The sequence below is a fragment of the Salmo trutta genome, chromosome 5 (assembly GCF_901001165.1).
Source record: "Salmo trutta chromosome 5, fSalTru1.1, whole genome shotgun sequence".
In the NCBI taxonomy this organism is placed as follows: Eukaryota; Metazoa; Chordata; class Actinopteri; order Salmoniformes; family Salmonidae; genus Salmo; species Salmo trutta.
The window spans coordinates 13,465,176-13,480,569 of NC_042961.1; the positions used below are offsets into that span (position 1 = coordinate 13,465,176).

At 44.4% G+C, this 15,394-nt stretch overlaps 1 protein-coding gene across 7 annotated transcripts; it reads right to left on the reverse strand.

Annotated features, from left to right (window-relative positions):
- Positions 1-163: 163 nt before the first annotated feature.
- LOC115193695 (protein NDNF-like) lies at positions 164-14,815 on the reverse strand. 7 transcript variants are annotated; one of them, XM_029752607.1, is made up of 5 exons: positions 7,895-7,938; positions 6,345-7,634; positions 4,791-5,554; positions 4,381-4,490; positions 164-2,227 (listed from the first exon to the last, which is right to left on the reverse strand). In XM_029752607.1, exons 3-5 carry the CDS (start codon positions 4,892-4,894, stop codon positions 807-809), a joined length of 1,635 nt encoding a protein of 544 aa, XP_029608467.1. In that variant the 5' UTR covers positions 4,895-5,554; positions 6,345-7,634; positions 7,895-7,938; the 3' UTR covers positions 164-806. The 7 variants fall into 7 exon arrangements, with proteins under 7 accessions (XP_029608467.1, XP_029608470.1, XP_029608472.1 ...); XM_029752610.1 differs by lacking the exon at positions 7,895-7,938 and having other exon boundaries at positions 4,791-5,000; positions 5,488-5,554; positions 6,345-7,887; XM_029752612.1 differs by lacking the exon at positions 7,895-7,938 and having other exon boundaries at positions 4,791-5,042; positions 5,488-5,554; positions 6,345-7,887.
- Between the last annotated feature and the right edge of the window lie 579 nt (positions 14,816-15,394).

Below are 15,394 nucleotides of genomic sequence, written 5' to 3' on the forward strand. Positions count from 1 at the left end.
TAGTCTTACTCTTTAGTTTTGTAGCAATCATCCAAGTAGCCTAGAGATAAATAAATGCAAGTTAGTATAGGGTAGGTGTGCGTTTATCTCTCAATTAGTTTTCTTAACTAAGCAAAGAGACAAGTCAACCAAAAGAGGATAGTGATGAATGTTGATACCAGGATACAGATACCTAATGTGTGTTTATTGGTGTATTTGAAGTATAGCACAATAATACATCAACGACAATGAAGCTAGTCGCTAACAAATGTTATCTACTTCATGCGAAAGCAGAACACAAGATACACATTGACTTTGCGCTAAGCATCAATAGATTACCCTATCTGTTTTAAGCCTGTAGAATATTGAAACAAAACAATGCAGCACTAAATATATACTGTAGGTTCTTGCCATAAGTTCTCTCTCCCCATTGCAAAGTATAATCAAATCTCTATCTGCTTCTGTTGATTTTTTTGGCACAGTCTTCACTGAAAATTTGTATTAATCAAAAACTTATATCCTCCTTTGTACTCAGTCGCACAATTAGTACCTGGACAACTGGCACATCATCAACAACTATGAACAAAAAGACAAAAAGCACAGGTTACTGAAATGGAATGAATTTTGCTGGTGTGCAGTCGCCCCTCTGCTACTTCTACCAAATCCATGAGTACCAGTGTTCAAATGTGACCACTCTTCAGAGGGTGTACCACATTTCTTAACAGTCTCCCTCATAGTAGAATGACTTTGTCATGGTAAGTCTTTGTAAATCACCTCTTTGTTTAGTCCAATGCTGCTGCAGACTGAGACTAGGAGTGGGCAGCAGCTCAGCACTCCTTCCTGGTTCTTACTGTCTTGCTGCTGTACTTTATGGGGATCCCCCAGCGTCTCATTAGATAGACATCAAATATGTAGGCCACCCCAGGCTCCAGGCCTCCGATCACGGCTGTCGTGACAGCCCGTCGAGGGTTGAGCTCCTGGAAGTATTTACACAGGACCCTCTCAGTGTCCGACCGTGACTCAGGCCCCAGGCAGGGTGCCGTGCCTCCCTTCTCCCCCCCCCCCTTACCCAGCCTCTGGCGGTACACGCAGTAAAGGCTCCTCTCCTCTGTGCCCATCCAGGCCAGGGTGACAGATTCACAGCTCCTGAGCCTGTTGAAAGACTTTATCTGCAGAGTGGAGGGGAGCGAAGGTATCCCTTGACGATGGTAAGTGGAGGATGCCTGCATCTTAACAGAGGCCTTCAGCACTCCTGGAGCAGCTTGTCTGGGAGCCGCCGTTCCGTCTTTCTCCAAGTGGATGAGGTAGGAAGGGCTGCCCTGGAGCCAGATCTGAGCCAGGTTTTCTCCCACAGCCTGGGAGCTCAGCTCTTTGCCCTTGCTGGAAACGGTGACGTTGATCTTCTCACTGCTTCCGCAGCTCTGTAGAGTGAGCAGGCCACTCTGTTGCCAGCCCCGGGGGCGGAAGCTAAAGAACTCCCCAGAGGTTGAGCCTCCATCCCGGAAGGTCACCCACTGGAGCTCCCCTTCCCTAAGTGGTGTGATAGCTGGTCGGGCCTCCTCGTGTGTTTGAGCGAATGTTCCAGTGTATGCTGCACTGGTTCCATTTAGCCTGTCAATCAAAAATACGTCAAAGTAGTATTGCGTGTCAGGGACGAGCTCAGAGACAGTGCACACGCTCTCTGTTCCCTTACAAGCACATTGGAGATGACCATAGTCGTCACGGAGCGCAGCGGGTGACCGAAGCTCAGTGTCAGCATCCCACTGCTGCCACCACCAGTCTTTGAGAATCGGCCACACAGTTACTTTCCTCCGTTTGTCCTTCTTCTCCCTTTTCTTATCTTTCTCCCGCTCCTTCCTGATGCCCTCCTGGGCGGCACAAAGGTTGCGGTAGTTGTGTTTGCGATTGACGAGGACACAGTAGTCATAGCTGCGTTGGGTGTGCAGCCTTTTGAGGGAGGCACTGGGGGCCCAACTGAGGGTGACACTGGTCATTCCTACACCCAGGGTGTGGACACGGGAGTCAGAGGGAAGCTGTGGGAAGGCCCAGGAGGTCCCAGAGCCCTCATGGAGGTACACAGTAGCCCTGGTGTCCTGGTCCTTGGACTGCAGCCTGAGGATGTAGATAGATGCTGGGGCGTACGAAGGACCTGTGTACGTGTTCATGGCGTTGCCAGTGTAGGTGTGTATCTTGGCTTCAGTTCCAGGTCCTCTCCACCACACCTCTGGCATACTCTTCTTGGTACTCCCTGTGCAGAAAACACTGTTAAGCCACAGGTCATGAAAATTCTGCCTCATACATGCACAGTGCCACACACAGACTTACACTAACTAGACAGAACATACTCTCACACCCATTGAATATAGTCTTACAGTTCAATATGTATCTTGATTACTTTTAATTCATACAGTATTCAACTATAATCAATGAAGTGCTAAAAAGATTTTACCTTATTCATATGAACCCCTTTTCACCATAAGCATTTATAGTTTCTCCTGACATAAAGGGGAACTGCACCTGCTGATTTGGCCTAGTTTTTTGGCTTGCGCCTCAAGAAATGCTGGCGGCATTGAGTCACTGATGTGATCTTTCTGTCCGGTTTTGCGTCCCCTTTGGCTCGTGCGGTGGGAAAGAACTTTGTGGGCTTTACTCCGCCTTGTCTCAGGGTACTAAGTTAGTGATATCACTTTGGTGCGGGCTGTGCTTTGGCAAAGTGGGTAGGGTTATATCCTGCCTGGTTGGCCCTGTCTGAAGGGGCCACAGTTTTCTCAGACCCCCCGCAGTCTCCAGTATCAATGCTACAGTAGTCTATGTGCTGGGGGGCAAGGGTCAGTCTGTCCTATCTGGTGTAATTCTCCTGTCTTATCTGGTGTCTTGTGTGATCTTAGGTATGCTCCCTCTAATTCTCCCATCTCTCACCGGACGCCCTGCCTTGTCCCGGACCTGCTGTTTTGACCCCCCCCCCCCCCAATCTACCGCACCTGCTGTGTCGACCTCTGAATGCTCAGCTATGAAAAGCCAACTGACATTTACTCCTGAGGTGCTGACCTGTTGCACCCTCTATAACCACTGGGATTATTATTTGACCCTGCTAGTCATCTATGAACATTTGAACATCTTGAAGAACGATCTGGCATTAATAGCCATGTATTCTTATAATCTCCACCTGGCACAGCCAGACGAAGACTGTCCATCCCGCAGAGCCTGGTTCCTCTCTAGGTTTCTTTGTAAGTTCCTGCCTTTCTTGGGAGGTTTTCCTAACCACTGTGCTTCTACATCTGCATTGCTTGCTCTTTGTGTTTTTAGGCTGGGTTTCTGTATAAGCACTTTGTGACAACTGATGATGTAATAAGGGCGTTATAAATAAATGTGATTGATGACGGCAATGACAGAAGCAAAACATGAGTTGGCTTGGAGGTGTCGTTTGATGTGGGTGTATCCTTTCCACCACCAAGACACCCATCTGACAGAACCTTGCCCGCAGCCGTTTCCCCCAAACTCAATCACAACAAACCTCCTGCAGGTTGAGTTCAATAACTACAGGCAGATGTATGGTCAGATGCTGGAGGACGTTTTGAATAGGTCAGTATCCTACAGAGTGACATGGGAAGAATGCAATTGCTGAATTTATGTAGATATTCTAAACTAAGAGTTTTGATCATTTTCAAATATAGTAACAGGCCCATGTAGAATAAACAACCCTTCAGATAATAAATAAAACATTCAGAGTACAGATTATTGTATGGGACAATATACAAACCTTACTGAGGAAGATCATTTGTAAAATAAAATTGAGTAAATGTATGCATCGGTTCTCAATTTTGTTATTTGTTGTGAAAATCAAATTTGCCAGATTTTTAAGGTTGTCATTAGATTTGGGGTGAGATGGGGTCGGCAGCAGGTGTCCCCGCTGAAAAGGTTTTAATACCACTGCCATAGAAGCAGTGTTCAGCTAACATAACAATGTACACCTTTCATTGTCATACCCAGGCGATACAGATACTGTGCCCATTGGTATTTTGTTTGGTGGCAATGGGACTACCTTGGCAAACATGTCAAGTATGGTCATACCTTCCTGTGTGTTGTACTGTATATAACAGGAGTTCCCTGGTCACAGTGCAGAATACACAAGGTTTCTCTCTCCCCATATTGACTGATAGCATTCAATAACAAACAAAAAAGACAATACAAATAAGTTGTGTCCAGTTACATTTTAATGCTGAGTGCCAGGTCTCCATTCAAAAACATCAGTATCAAGCCTGTCTGTCAGTCTGGACTTCATCACATAATCTTGCAAGTCTACATGTGCTGGCTCCATACATGTTTCTGTGAATACATAGGTAACATCTGACACACAAAAGGGTACTATGTAGAAGTTTGAACAGGTCAGACTAAACCTACGTGAGTCTGGTCTTGCCATCGACGACCGTTGGTGAGCAGGCAAGAGGTGAGGCGAGGTCTTTGCCAGAGCCCCGTTGATGGGCATAGCAGCATAGATCAGCTCCTGGCCCCTTATCAAAGATACTGGTTGGTCACACACACACACACACACGATTACATTATCAATGGTGGTTATGACTAGCCTGGTGGAACCAACCTGATCACTGCGTTCACCTTTCTATTTCACTTCAGATATCCTAAAATGTGAAGTGAAGTAGAATGATGAACACAGCGATCAGGCTGGCTTCACCAGCCTAGGTTACGCCCTGGACACTACATGCATCTAAGAATGAGAAAATAAGCAACAAATAATAGCAGTTTACATAAATTATGTTTCACAATTGGGTTATCAAAGTAATGAAATGGGTTACCTTCTGTATTTGTAGAGAAGGTGACCCTGTGAAAGCAGTTGCCGCCAATAGGTGAAGGTTGCTAACCAGATACTTGCCAACATGTGATTGACTGTTCCATTCATAGGAATGCTCACAGCCAGGGCATGTCTGCATGATGCTGATGAGGGACCCCTTGTTGGTCTTCTCTATGCTGCATGTTTGGCTGTAAACTGGACAGCTCTCGAACAACTGTAGAAGGCAATCTTATGAGGTTGTGTTGACAGGGTGGGCCTGTGACAGGGTGATATAATAGACAGCCAAGTAGTAAATTGCATTTTGTTCTAAAGAAAAGACAAAGCTTTTTGCTAATGCACTTAACCAAAATGTCTCTACTAAATGTATTTGCTTGGCTGGGGAATTAGCCTACTAGTTTATACAGCAGTGTATTTTTTAATACGACTTTTCACATAACACACATTCCCTGTCGTCGTTGATGAAGCCGACTGTGTCATCAGTGCAGTAACTCGGGCCACTATCAGAGGCCTCATGATGGCGTGTCCTTTTCATCGTTGAGGGAGAATGTCAACAGAGGTGTCACAAGAGTAATTGTGTCGCATGACACAACTTTATTCTGAGGTCGTACTTTACAAGCGGTGAATATAACAAGTGAACTAAATTATTTTTGGAGGTCTCTAAACCATTGCAATCACATTGCTGGACATGTTATGATACCCACCTTTGCTCCTTTTGGTAGGTCCATTCATGACCAGGGGATCAGCCTGGCACCCAACTGTGCACTTTATCTAACAGAAAAACAGGGTCAACGATTATCATCATCCCTCAATTATAAACAGAGCTCGAAAAATAACGTAATTTCATTTGGATCGTAATTCTATGTTTTACAGATGTAAACTGACTGGCACAAGATTGGATCATTTTCAGGGCAGTGACGCTGTTACACTATGCAACCAACTATGACATATTTTGCTATGGCCCTGGGTTGGTTTGAGTTTGTTGCTGCTAGTCACTACACTGTTGTCAGACATGAGTTAGCTAGTACCACCATAACTAGCTGCATTCAGTATCTATTTGTGCCCTACATAAGTTGCATCTCGCCTCGGAGGCTAATGTGACAGTTTCGTCTAAATTACACTAATTTAGAGCTGCATAGAAATATGACGACATTGTTAAAGTACGCAAATAATTATTAGGAAACAACTTTGCCATATTATGATGTCATCAAATTTACTTTAGTGAGATGCCAATGTTGTCATTACTGTTACTAGAAAAGTTCGTCAAAGACAGCTAGCAATGCTAACGTCACCTAGCTAAAATATGGTGCTTTCCTCAATCTTAGTTGGCTGGCTATCTGGTGACATCAGAATCATTACAAAAGGTGTTGCTACTAATTATTTGCCTTCTTTTGAAATGTTATCGTGTTTCCAAGCCAAATCCGAGTTGTATTGAGGTAGGCTAACGTTAGCTTGGTACCTAACTAGTTAGCTAAAATTAGCTATACTAGCGATCACAGTGATAATGATGATCGAAATATACATCACCAGCAGCCTATGGTCTAGCTACCGGTATACTCACCACCACTGGAGACCGCAATAAACTCCAACCACCTATTCCGCGTGATAGGGTCCTTCCGCAGGGCATGCAAACCATAGTTGTTGGCTGTGCAATCCGTATTGGGCTTTTCACGCCGTGATCCTTTGAACGCGTTGAGGGCGATGAAATAATGAAGCCACATTCAAGGAAGGGAAGCGACGTGGGCGAAGGGGTGATGTGCACATGGAGCTTGGAAAAAGGGGGAATGATATGTTGACGTAGTAATCCAAACCCAACCTTCATTTACTCGTTGTGAAGCGCGGAGGTTCCAAACTCCGTTTTAGACGATACTGACTTTATTACCAAATGTATCCAATGTACACCTTTTAGTCAATTTTGACACTAGAATAAATGTTTCTGACATCAATGCCACACATACTGTTTTCAAAGGGATTCGTTGGTTTTAGGGGCAGTTACTTTTTATTACGGAAATGAAAGGGTACCAAATGTTACACAATCAAACTGAATAATTTAGGCAGAGGTTGGGAAGCCTTGGGTTCACATACTGAATGATTTACACTGAGTGTACAAAACATTAGGAACGACTTCATAGTATTGAGTTTACACCCTCATTTGCCCTCATAAAAAGACTCATGTTTTGTACACTCAGTGTATGTGTCTCTGTTAACTTCATAAAGCTGTCTGTCCATCTAGAATACCCACTGATGTTAACTAAGCAGGCTGGTGAGGTTCATGGAGGATGTTCATTGTTGGCATAAAAAGGCGACTTTTGTGTTTAATTGATGCACAACCATAGATTATTATAACATATAAATGAATGTAGTTATGTAGCTTAGATTTATCTGTTCTCTATTTTGTCACTCAATTTATATCTTGCAACTCTTGAAGAGGTTTTCACCAGATATGCTCTATTTCGGGTTTCACTTAGCCCATAGCATCACAAATAAAAACTGCAGAGTCTGATCTTGGGCGTGAATATGATACATTTTCAATGGAATGTTAAAGGTCTGACTTATGCTGAATTTCAGTTTATACTGTACAGGGTAGAACTTGCATGTCGTTCTATACAAACCTATCTATTTCGCTCTCAGTATGTGTCTTATTTGAAATGGCAAATGTTTTAACTCTCTCATTCTCAAGTACTGGCAATACTTCAGTCTAATCTTTCTTACATTCAGGAAAAAAAGTGTGGCATTTAGATATATTACTGTCCTTCTTGCTTTGAAATTAAAGAAAGCAAAAGGTAAAATGCTTGGAAAGATTGTCCGGTGATATACTAAACCGGTTTTATTCAGTATCCTGGGCTCAGTACTGTGTGTGTAAGAGAGAGGGAGAGAGGAAAACAGAGATGTGGAAAGAGAGAACAAGACCAATGGATTGATTAAGTCTCTCCTATCTTGTAGACATTTATGACCAGGGTTAGTCTTTTAATGGCCACTATGTCAAAAATAAATGTCTCCAGTTTGAATTGGATTGTGGTGTAATGAAACCGAATTGATATGAATAGGAATTACATGTGAGAGGTTGTTGTGTGTAATTGCTTTTATTGTCTATCAGTGTTTCACACTCACAGTGCAGACTCTTAGGCGGTTTGTCCTTCAGGGTTCGGGCTTCAAGGGTCCACTCGATGGGGAGGTCACAGGGACTGACGGTCACAGACATCATCGCAACCTTCTTCTTCAGTGTGAAATACAGCCTGCACGAAGATAGGTACCACACAAAAAAGGGATTCCACTTCAAATGTTTTCATGCCTTTTTCGTCCCACACTTAGAAAGGTACTGTAACATGTAGCCACTAAAGCATTAAAAAAATGTATAAAATATCTATCAGCTTTTTTCACCATACACTGATAAACCCATAAAGTGAACAAGGAGAGGTCAACTAATAATCTGTGATGAGCTTCCATGGACCTGCGCTGTACAGATAGAGATCTCTTTGCTCCCATCTCCACATTAGACCCACCACATCTCTCTACTTAGACATTATAGTCTCCTTCTACAAGCTTATTGTTCATCTTCACAATAGAATTAGATTTAAACTCACCAACTGACCATTACATCATTATCACCGACTGATTCTGACATCATTATTTGATCATCTTTATACTGTCACCAACATCACTCATCAAGGTGAGTCATTCAATATCGAGACGTAATATAATTGACCTCTATGTTATCATAGCCTCCAGAATATTTACTCTGCCCTTTGAAAAGTATCGTCCTTCTTTTACATGTATGTTCTGGATCAACTGCTACTGTGCTGCTGTTTGTCAACAGCTGTGCCATGCTAAAGTTATGAAGGGTAATACTTGGTTTAATTGATTGATTAATTAGAATCATCATTAGCAGATTTTTTTTCTCATTTTCTAAAAATGTTGTTTCATTATGCACAAATGCATCAATGGACAGACTGCAGCTCACACGGATGCCCTTATTACAATTTACAGCTCCCAGTGTTAGAGCTCTACAACTGGCACTGATCAGCAGAGCCTGGGCCAAGTGGGCTGCTCTTCCTGCCCATGGGGCCACAGCACTGAACCACTGCCTTTCCAACAACTAAAGTAATGGCTATTAAGATTAAGGCTGTCATTGTTGTTGCTCAAACCCATGAAGAATTACACAGGAAATTACCATTTAGGTACCTTGTAATTATAACCCTTTGTAGTGACAGTATAAACTTGGACAAAGACAGGATATTAAACAGAGGCCACTTTTAAGTATTTCAATCTATGTCCAGGACATGGAACATAAACATTTAGTGTGCAATACTATCCACCTCCCCTAATGGGGTCTCTGTGCTGTACCTCCGGGTGCGTCCTTTGGGCAGATGTATGGTGGTGACCTTTCCATCAGGCAGCCAGGCGGTGGGGCGGAGTGGCACCTCGTTCTCAGGAGCCAGAGCTGAGTGTCCTTGGGGCCAGGGGGTGCCACAGAGGAGAGACACGGCCAGGCAGAGATACCAGGCCATCGCTGCCATCATTCACACTCAGACACCACTATGCCGTCCCCCAGGAACTGAAAGAACAGGGGATAGGTAAACAGCATCGATCAGTTCCATCACATAGTTCTGCTCCTACCATTCATCAAGTACTAAAGAGGTCTAGCAGCAGATGATTCATTAATATGAGGTAACATTTCCGCTGTTCACACGGAATTATTCATGCAGGAAAGCAAACGTTCTTGCTATAATACTCTGGATCTGTATGGCGCATCTTGACACTTGGTGAAAAATCCCTCATTGGACGACTTTCAAAGTATGAAGTGGATTGCAAATATTACTCAGAAGTGGATTCCTTTGAATTTACTGTATATCTCTATTTATAGTAAGGTAGTTCAAATGGGTTTGTTCTCTAAATATAGGGTATTTTTTCATGGTCTTTACAATCCTTGTTATTGGAGAAAAGCAGCCAATTTACTTTGGATTGACGTAAACAACACCTGGAGGTGCTTTAGTATAATCCAATTGGAATACAGATTCTTTTGACAAAAGCAGACAAAGCTGCAAGAACTTTGAAACCGTTTTCAGATTGGGATGTTTTTTTCTTTGCTGTTCTTGCTGTTGTGATGATTTGCAGATATGATTACAGGTCTTGGCTCTTGTCTCCAGAGAGAAAATGCATTCGTTCAAAGTCACAGTCTTCAAAAACGTCCTTTTGTTGGCGCTTGTTTGTCAGCGTCAAGGCTGTGCCCTGCAGATCAGATGACAATCGTACATAGGCACTAGGCAGATGAATCTGAGTCTTGATCAGGCCCTGGGACCTCCAAGTTCCACACCAACAGCAGCTGCATCATTACAAAGTATGGAGGATCTCATTATCTCAGTAGAGGAGTGAGCAACCCATAAAGCTTTTACAGAGAGGGAGGGAGATGGGGAGAAAGACACATGAGAGAGGGAGGGGGAGTGAGAGAAAGAGTAATGAGAGAAATGAGAGGAGTGTAAGGACATGGGATCCAGAGTAATAGAGAATGAGAGTAAGGGAAGGACATGGGATCCAGAGTAATAGAGAATGAGAGGAGGGTAAGGACATGGGATCCAGAGTAATAGAGAATGAGAGTAAGGGAAGGACATGGGATCCAGAGTAATAGAGAATGAGAGGAGGGGAAGGACATGGGATCCAGAGTAATAGAGAATGAGAGTAAGGGAAGGACATGGGATCCAGAGTAATAGAGAATGAGAGTAAGGGAAGGACATGGGATCCAGAGTAATAGGGAATGAGAGGAGGGTAAGGACATGGGGTCCAGAGTAATAGGGAATGAGAGGAGGGTAAGGACATGGGATCCAGAGTAATAGAGAATGAGAGTAAGGGAAGGACATGGGATCCAGAGCAATAGAGAATGAGAGGAGGGGAAGGACATGGGATCCAGAGTAATAGAGAATGAGAGGAGGGGAATGACATGTGATCCAGAGTAATAGAGAATGAGAGTAAGGGAAGGACATGGGATCCAGAGTAATAGAGAATGAGAGTAAGGGAAGGACATGGGATCCAGAGTAATAGAGAATGAGAGGAGGGGAAGGACATGGGATCCAGAGTAATAGAGAATGAGAGGAGGGGAAGGACATGGGATCCAGAGTAATAGAGAATGAGAGGAGGGGAAGGACATGGGATCCAGAGTAATAGAGAATGAGAGTAAGGGAAGGACATGTGATCCAGAGTAATAGAGAATGAGAGGAGGGGAAGGACATGGGATCCAGAGTAATAGGGAATGAGAGGAGGGTAAGGACATGGGATCCAGAGTAATAGAGAATGAGAGTAAGGGAAGGACATGGGATCCAGAGTAATAGAGAATGAGAGTAAGGGAAGGACATGTGATCCAGAGTAATAGAGAATGAGAGTAAGGGAAGGACATGGGATCCAGAGTAATAGAGAATGAGAGTAAGGGAAGGACATGTGATCCAGAGTAATAGAGAATGAGAGGAGGGGAAGGACATGGGATCCAGAGTAATAGAGAATGAGAGTAAGGGAAGGACATGGGATCCAGAGTAATAGAGAATGAGAGTAAGGGAAGGACATGGGATCCAGAGTAATAGGGAATGAGAGGAGGGTAAGGACATGGGATCCAGAGTAATAGAGAATGAGAGTAAGGGAAGGACATGGGATCCAGAGCAATAGAGAATGAGAGGAGGGGAAGGACATGGGATCCAGAGTAATAGAGAATGAGAGGAGGGGAATGACATGTGATCCAGAGTAATAGAGAATGAGAGTAAGGAAAGGACATGGGATCCAGAGTAATAGGGAATGAGAGGAGGGTAAGGACATGGGATCCAGAGTAATAGAGAATGAGAGTAAGGGAAGGACATGGGATCCAGAGTAATAGAGAATGAGAGTAAGGGAAGGACATGGGATCCAGAGTAATAGAGAATGAGAGTAAGGGAAGGACATGGGATCCAGAGTAATAGAGAATGAGAGTAAGGGAAGGACATGGGATCCAGAGTAATAGAGAATGAGAGGAGGGTAAGGACATGGGATCCAGAGTAATAGAGAATGAGAGTAAGGGAAGGACATGGGATCCAGAGTAATAGAGAATGAGAGGAGGGGAAGGACATGGGATCCAGAGTAATAGAGAATGAGAGTAAGGGAAGGACATGGGATCCAGAGTAATAGAGAATGAGAGTAAGGGAAGGACATGGGATCCAGAGTAATAGGGAATGAGAGGAGGGTAAGGACATGGGGTCCAGAGTAATAGGGAATGAGAGGAGGGTAAGGACATGGGATCCAGAGTAATAGAGAATGAGAGTAAGGGAAGGACATGGGATCCAGAGCAATAGAGAATGAGAGGAGGGGAAGGACATGGGATCCAGAGTAATAGAGAATGAGAGGAGGGGAATGACATGTGATCCAGAGTAATAGAGAATGAGAGTAAGGGAAGGACATGGGATCCAGAGTAATAGAGAATGAGAGTAAGGGAAGGACATGGGATCCAGAGTAATAGAGAATGAGAGGAGGGGAAGGACATGGGATCCAGAGTAATAGAGAATGAGAGTAAGGGAAGGACATGGGATCCAGAGTAATAGAGAATGAGAGTAAGGGAAGGACATGGGATCCAGAGTAATAGAGAATGAGAGTAAGGGAAGGACATGGGATCCAGAGTAATAGAGAATGAGAGTAAGGGAAGGACATGGGGTCCAGAGTAATAGAGAATGAGAGGAGGGGAAGGACATGGGGTCCAGAGTAATAGAGAATGAGAGTAAGGGAAGGACATGGGATCCAGAGTAATAGGGAATGAGAGTAAGGGAAGGACATGGGATCCAGAGTAATAGAGAATGAGAAATGGAGAGAGACTGTGACAGGAAAATAAGAGAAAGTGTGATGGAAGAAGGCACACAAATTAAGCTAAGTGGTGTTTACTACAGCTCCATGTCTAATGGGCTCATAACTGGTGCCACATGCATACTATAAACCAGACCTCTGCCCCCCACCCCCTTTGTCCTCTTCTCTCTCACACACCCCTTCTCTCTCTTTCTCTCTCTGTCTCTCTGTGTCTTTCTCTCTCTCATTCAGACTTGTTTTTTCTCTAAATGTGCCCGCTGATAAAATATGCATACGTCTCCTCAGCAAATTACAGCCAAAAGGATAACCCTTTTAAGTTCCAGAAAAATCCCCCTTTGGATCCATGTAGAACCCTTTTGGGGTCCAAATAGAATCTTCTGTGGAAAGAGTTAGAACCCAAAACGGTTCTACTTGGAACCAAAAGGGTATTTCCTGGAACAAAAAAGGGTTGTTCAAAGGGTTCTCCTATGAGGAAAGCCTAAGAACCCTTTTAGGTTCTATACAGCACCTTTTTCTCTAAGAGTGGAGAGAGAGAGAGAGAGAGAGAGAGAGAGAGAGAGAGAGAGAGAGAGAGAGCATAGTGATCTTAACCAAAGCTCTCTATAAATACACCGCTTTACACACACGGTCCTCACGGACATTCTCCTGCCACAGGATTGGGGCATTGAGTTTATTATCATGTCTCTCTTTCTTCCTCCATCTCTCATTTCTGTCTCACTTACAGTAAGTCGCTCCTATCTAATTTCTTCATTTTTTGCTTGTTTCATTTGTTTTTCAGCACTAAATGTACATTTACATAAATCCTTCTACTTTTCTCTTGTATAGCCGCTATCTCTAATCAGCCTTCACTGTGTCTCGGTGCACACAGGCCTGGAGTCAGTTTCAGAGTGCTCAGTCCTACTGTAAGTTATCAGTATAGACATGGTGTCAGATGCCTTCTGTCCTAGACTCAGGGGTCCCATCTGCCTCCTGTGAGTGGGTTGGAGGGACAGATTAAATGGCATGGGGGGGAGGGGGGGTGCATGATATGGCGAGGGGGTGGGAGGTGGAGGCGAGGGGGAGCTGGACCATGATAAGATTTTACAGCTGTTTTTCTACCCCATTGCTAGTGTTTGAGTGTGTTAGCCTTCTCGCTCGCTCTCCCTCACATCCACCACCCCTTCTTTCTCTCTCTCGCACACACACACACACACACACACACACACACACACATATGTGCACGCACACAGACATGCACACACGCTCTTGCTGGATCTTCATTGCATAGGTCCTCTTTCCTTCTGCTATCACTTCCCACTACACATTCACACTTAGCAACTCTTATGGGGAACTAGAGGAACAGACTAAGATATAGGCTGACAGAGAGACAGAGAGAACGAGGCAGTCGGACGGACAGAGAGCCAGACAAATGATTAACAGACCAGCAGTCATAGTCAAACATTCAATGGTTTAGAGGAAAGCTATATAGAAAATGATGTAAATAAAAATAAGAAGAACAACATAAAAGCTTCACTATCTGCGTCATCTATTTGTCCCACCGACAACAAATGCAAAGTACTCCAAACCCCCACATAGCTTTCTCCAACCTCCTGAGACTGAGAGAAAAAAAGGCTCTGATGTAGAAAACAAGTTTGAATAACATCCAGGCTTGTTTATCGATGTTAACATTTCAAGATGATGCACACACAGGCACTTGACAACGACAACATGCGTGTCCTTACCTCACAGTGCACTCCAGAGCAGAATACGAAGGATGAGAGGAGAGATGGACAAGAGGAGGATGAGAGACGGACGGGAGGAGGAGCTCGAGTCAACACTCAGGTTCTTGTTGGACGCCCCCTTCCCTTCCTTGGGGTTTGCCTCTCTGCTTTAATAGGTGTCTGGCTACCACAGCACAACTCCCAATGTGTGTGTTCAGGTCCCAAGGCACAGTATTGGGTATCTGCAGGTCCCACTCAGTCACACGTGGAGCCTTGCTCTGTACGTGTCCTAGAAGATCTGTGATCGCTATGTGAATGTCAGCCAGTCCGTGAGTAAAGCTTCTCTCTCTTCTCCCCTCTTCTCCTCTTCTCCTCTCTTCTCTCCTCTCCTCTTTTCTCCTCTTTTTCTCTCCTATTCTCCAGCCCTGTTCAGAGCTCACTGGCAAGTGAGCAGCAAAAGTCGAACAGAGGTAGACACACGTGTGTAGTGTTAATGTGTGTGTGTGTGGGGGTGTCTGTTCAGACTGAGAGTGACTGAGTGAGTGAGTGGGTGAGAGTGAGAGGACGGATGGTGAGGTCGCAGAGTGGGGGTGGTGGTGAAGGGAGTGTGCAGAAGGGGGGGGGGGGGTGTCAGGAGCAATGGCAGAGGATGGGGAGAGGGTGATGATACAAAACTTGCCCACATTAACCATTCACTGGAGGATCTGATAAGATCTGTATTGATTATGAACTGGGAGCTTGAGATCACATCTTGTTCTGCCATTTGATTTGGTGCCAAGAGTTTATCTAATTGAATATGAACACAAGAATAATGGCTTAACAGACAGAAGACATGTCAATGAAATACCACTGTGTCCACACCAGCCAGTGACAGTAGCACAACACAATATAGCGTGGGGCAAGCAATGTCTAAAGCCTGGAACTAGGTTGGAGTGGTGTGGTGTGAGGAGGTACGGAGCCACGTAGGGGACAAGTACATCTCTCAGAGGAGCAAGAAGCACATTGATATCAGTGGCTCTCCAACCCCACCCAGCCTTCCCTCTCATCTCCACACAAAGACACACAATGGAGAGCCTCATGTTGGTACTCTCTGCTCCGGTCT

Excerpts from the sequence above, each read along its gene's own strand:
- LOC115193695 (XM_029752606.1), bottom strand. The coding sequence starts at position 9,303 with ATGATGGCAGCGATGGCCTGGTATCTCTGCCTGGCCGTGTCTCTCCTC. Across the intron at positions 8,020-9,127 it reads CCCAAAGGACGCACCCGGAG|GCTGTATTTCACACTGAAGA; the intron begins GTACAGCACAGA and ends ATCTTCGTGCAG. Across the intron at positions 2,228-7,894 it reads ACCGCCTAAGAGTCTGCACT|GGAGTACCAAGAAGAGTATG; the intron begins GTGAGTGTGAAA and ends TTTTCTGCACAG.